A 3,590-nucleotide genomic window follows, 5' to 3' on the forward strand; every position below is an offset into this window, starting at 1 on the left:
CGGTCTGGGAAAACGACCGACTCAGACAGGCGAGCCTTGTATGAGGGTCAGGTTTAGTCAGCATCAGAAATTATCGTATTCAGTCAGCTATCAGGTCAAAAACCACCGACCGACCCGTTTCCAGTAGAACATCGACCAATACAATTACCAAGTATCTAGACCGAAACGAACGCGACCGACCACCAGGCCTGGCGCATTTTTTTATAACCGCCTTGGAACTCCAGCGACTTCGTTCCTAGTTGCTTTATGAACCTCGATGGCCGACCGCCACTTTCAAATCTGCTTCCAATCAAACACCTGATTTTATCGTTTGTGTCATTTAATTTCACCTTACGACCAATGCACTGCCCCGTAACTTCTACGATGTCGACTTTGTGTAGCGTGTCAAGCGCACATGTGCTCGGCCACAAGCGGCGACGCACTGCCGAAGTCGCATCAATGAAGTCGGAAGACGCATGCGATTATAATTTAAATGAAAGTGGTTGTGCTACTTCGGGCGAGAGTTCCGGCGACGAGAGTGATTGTTGCTACGAATTAGACGACGACTGTTATCTAGAAGACGAGAACTTCGTGGCACCCAAGCGGCGACGGGATCTCGATTATATGACGAAATCAGTGCGCCTTATGAAGGCTCAAGTCGACAACGCTTCGGCGCAGTTAAAAGAGCTTGCGGCACTCGTCGCCGTGGTTGCGGCCGGCGCTAAAAACTAGAAGGACCTTATCATATATTTCCAAGTACTTTATACCGATTGACGGGTAGTTTGTTCCCAGTCTTTATTAATCGTTAATTAAAAATAGAATCTTATTTCCTCGATTTCGGCGCATATTATAATGACGAGAACTTTCCAAATGCGGCAGGCAAAATACACTACTGCCATGTCTGTCGACGGATAAATAGGTCCAGGGCAGCACTGACTGCCACTTCGTCACTTGGCGAGCTACAGGCTTCTTCAGCCTCTTCTACATTGGTCGGGCTGCAAGCCACTTCATTCTTGATTTTAGTATTTTCAATGCGATGAGTTACTGCGGTCGGTCGGAGCAGACATCCTCACGTTTGTTCTCTGCTGTTCGGTAATGTGCATCGGAATATTCGTGAAATTGGGATTCTGCCGCTTAGACGACGTTTAAGTTCATGAGGGTAAAGGCTGAACATCCAATTAAACATCAGGAAGGAGGCATTGATTTGAACGCCGACCGTTTAAGGTCATGCTTAGGTGGGAATAAAACACGTCATTTCGTAGAAGCCACTCAATCATGTAGTATACTAAAATGACGAGCTTGCATTATTGTTATGCGATACAAGCAGCAGCAAAATTTTTAGACGTAACACTCCACTGAGGATCCTTTAACTAACTACCCGTTTAAGCAGTCACCTCCATATTTTAACCAACCAACGTTGCTTGTTTGCGGAGTCGATTGGGAAATAAATGCAAATTACTTATTTACTCAATAGCATCGTACTTATTCGAGAGTTCCAGTTTTCGTTTTTCACTCGTAACATTTTACAATTCTCATGTCTCGATCGGCGCTGACCCGACACGCGCTGCAGAAGTCGCTGCGGAATCTCAATGTACCAGACGATCCACCCGAGGAAATTGAGCGTCGTGTCAAGCAAGACGAGCTTTCCATGTACGCGTTGATTGTGCGTCTGTACCTGCTCCGTAATCGTATCCTATCCAGCGTAACCTAGACGTTTTTTCTGCCATTTTCCAGCTACGGCAACGACACAACGTACAATCTAAACACGCTGCTTCATCAAAATATCCTTCAATCCGCTTATTTTCATGAACTCTACAAGTTTCGTACATACCACGAAGTCGTAGATGAGATTTACTACCGTGTCGACCATGCCGGTACGAAAAAAAAGGTGTCTTTGTACGACTCAAAGACTTATCGATTTTTCACAGAACCGTGGTCGCCTGGTACAGCACGAATACCGTCAAGTTGTTTCTGTCTACTGCATAAATTCTTCCTTATGCGCTTGACGCGTAAACAAATGCTTGGACTTTTGCGGCACAAGGTGAGCAAGAGCAAGCGATGAAGATTCGCATAACTAATGCATTTCCAATGTCTTTGTAGGACTCGACGTATATTCGTGTCGTGGGGTTTTTATATCTTCGTTATACATGCGAGCCGGAGGACCTATGGACGTGGTTTGAGCCGTATTTAGAAGACCCGGAAGAGTTTAATGCATCTGCAAATCCAAGTGTGAAAACGTGCGTTTTTTTAAGTGCCAGTACTTGGTGGTATGGATAAAGACACGTATTAGTGACGGTCTATGTGCGTGTGTACTGTCTTGTATAACGATAGAACGATTGGCGAGTGGCTCATTCGATTGTTAGAAGAAAACAACTACTTTAGCACGATTTTACCACGCATTCCCAAGAAAATCGAAGACGGAATTAAAGTCAAGGTACGCTTTGACGGTAGGAAAGATGCGCTTGAATTCGTCACCAAGGACGTGCCTTGTTATTTGGGGGGGGATGTTCTCCAGTATTTATTTCGAGAATTGACAGTGAATGAGAAGAGTTTACTGACGTTTGGACATGTTGGTGATTGTGTAGCTCTTATTACTCGTGCGTAAAAAGGAGCGGGGTCAAGCCAATGCAGCTATTGTCAATTGTCTTCAACCGGGTACCAAAGTCCGTGCAATGTATGCCGATGAAGAAAATGAGCCTGCGGTGGGGAACCTTCAAAAGCCTAAAAGTAGAAAAAAGCAATAATTATTGTTTTTTTTTGTGTTAGATGTACGACGCAATTATTGATTCCGTTGAAGAGGGAGGGCAGTATTTCTGGGTACGTGGGGGTACATGCTCGGATGGGTACATGTACTTATTTTGGCGAGGTAGGTTACGTTTCCAGCTTATGGTAATTCCGAAAAAGTAAGTCTTGGGGATATTGAATATGTCCCGAGCAAGTCGGTTTTGAGAAGCCACTCGTGGTCTCGAGACCGCAGCCGAGAGCGCTATAACCAAAGCTCGGACCGTCGACAGCGCGGAAGTCGTCGAGACCGTTCACGAACGCGACGGCAGTCTTCTAGCCGATCCCGATCAGCTTCGCGAGACCGTTGCAAACGAGAACAGAGCTCTCATGGCAATGAACGCAACAAATTTACGTACGTTTCACGTAACCTTGATGGGAATGCAAAATTCCATTTGATGGGTTTTTTATTTATATTTTAAATATGACTGGAATAGTGATATTACGGGAGATTTGTTGCAACAAGTACGCGAGCGTGAACGACGCAAGGCTGAGGCTGTTGGACGTGATTATGCTTCGCGACCTGCTAGTTACAAGGGTTCATTATCGCTGAAATTGGATCGATGGACCTCTCGGAAACGATCACGTAGTCCCATGAAGCGTGATGAAGTCGTCGTGGTGCAACCAGGTATGTCAACAGGTGACGAGCGTCCCTCTTGCGTCACTCCGTCTCGAGAAGGAGCCGAGAAGCGTCTGAAGTCTCTACGGGAATTGTATGGCGATGCATCCTCTAAGCCAAAGCTCGAGTAGTGGACTCATCACGTTTATAACTCGGGAATATATGGCTTCATAGTATGCAATAAAAGGGCTACACTTTTTAATACTCAAGC

At 45.6% G+C, this 3,590-nt stretch overlaps 2 protein-coding genes across 2 annotated transcripts in view; both read left to right on the plus strand.

Annotated features, from left to right (window-relative positions):
* Positions 1-363: 363 nt before the first annotated feature.
* CCR75_003648 (uncharacterized protein) lies at positions 364-711 on the plus strand (the record flags this gene model as incomplete). The annotated part of the gene is made up of 1 exon (XM_067961742.1): positions 364-711. One exon carries the CDS (start codon positions 364-366, stop codon positions 709-711), a length of 348 nt encoding a protein of 115 aa, XP_067823258.1.
* Positions 712-1,513: 802 nt separating this feature from the next.
* CCR75_003647 (uncharacterized protein) overlaps positions 1,514-3,590 on the plus strand; it is a gene marked incomplete at its 5' end in the record, with an annotated part of 4,101 nt that continues 2,024 nt past the window's right edge. The window contains 8 exons of the mRNA XM_067961741.1: positions 1,514-1,629; positions 1,714-1,853; positions 1,908-2,020; positions 2,080-2,216; positions 2,311-2,413; positions 2,565-2,681; positions 2,746-2,796; positions 2,850-3,115. Of these exons, the coding sequence (XP_067823239.1) occupies positions 1,514-1,629; positions 1,714-1,853; positions 1,908-2,020; positions 2,080-2,216; positions 2,311-2,413; positions 2,565-2,681; positions 2,746-2,796; positions 2,850-3,115 (1,043 nt within the window). The remainder of the gene's footprint in view (positions 1,630-1,713; positions 1,854-1,907; positions 2,021-2,079; positions 2,217-2,310; positions 2,414-2,564; positions 2,682-2,745; positions 2,797-2,849; positions 3,116-3,590) is intronic.

Source organism: Bremia lactucae, linkage group LG8, assembly GCF_004359215.1.
Source record: "Bremia lactucae strain SF5 linkage group LG8, whole genome shotgun sequence".
In the NCBI taxonomy this organism is placed as follows: Eukaryota; Oomycota; class Peronosporomycetes; order Peronosporales; family Peronosporaceae; genus Bremia; species Bremia lactucae.